Source organism: Atta cephalotes (assembly GCF_000143395.1).
Source record: "Atta cephalotes unplaced genomic scaffold scaffold00031, whole genome shotgun sequence".
Classification (NCBI taxonomy): Eukaryota; Metazoa; Arthropoda; class Insecta; order Hymenoptera; family Formicidae; genus Atta; species Atta cephalotes.
Window position 1 is genome coordinate 1,925,104 of NW_012130095.1, and position 649 is coordinate 1,925,752.

Consider the following 649-nt stretch of genomic DNA (forward strand, 5'->3'; position numbering starts at 1 on the left):
ATGACATCTCTGGAATGTAATTATATTTTCGTATCTATTTGTGGTTTGAAGTGTTAATTAACATAAATTATTTTTAACTTATAAATAGAAATGTGTTAAATATATAACTTATGTTGATTCAAATATTGATAAACTTTTTTAATGATATTTCTGAAATGTAAATTACTACTTTTCATTTGGTTTTGAAGTACTAATTAACACAAGATTGTTTTGATAAAAAAAATCTTTCTTTTTAGCTGTACTTTCTTATACTTCAATCGTCATGTACATAGATTTATGGAAAAATCGAAGAAATGTAGACAAAAATATATGTAACAAATTTTATAAAAAATAATTTTATATAAAACAAGTAAAAGACAGATTTTTCTTAGATCTTAGGATATATATTAACAAAATTTTTTATTTATTTAAAAATATAATATATATCTAAAAATATATCTAAAAATATATCTAAAAATATATTTATTAGTAAATAATTTAAATGCAAGAATCAGATGCATCTTTACAATTCTTTATTACTAATCAATAAATTTTTATGAAATGATATATACTTGTAAATGTATCACTGAAATATATATATATGTAAAATTACTGAGTGCTGTTTTATTTATTTCAATTTAATTATATTGATACTAATTTCTAACCTTCA

General features: G+C 18.2%; 1 protein-coding gene across 1 annotated transcript in view; it reads left to right on the top strand.

Moving 5' to 3' along the window:
* The window catches only part of LOC105620976 (tyrosine-protein phosphatase non-receptor type 4), an 8,804-nt gene continuing 8,155 nt past the window's right edge, over nucleotides 1-649 (top strand). The window contains exon 1 of the mRNA XM_012202451.1: nucleotides 1-16. Within this exon, the coding sequence (XP_012057841.1) occupies nucleotides 1-16 (16 nt within the window). The remainder of the gene's footprint in view (nucleotides 17-649) is intronic.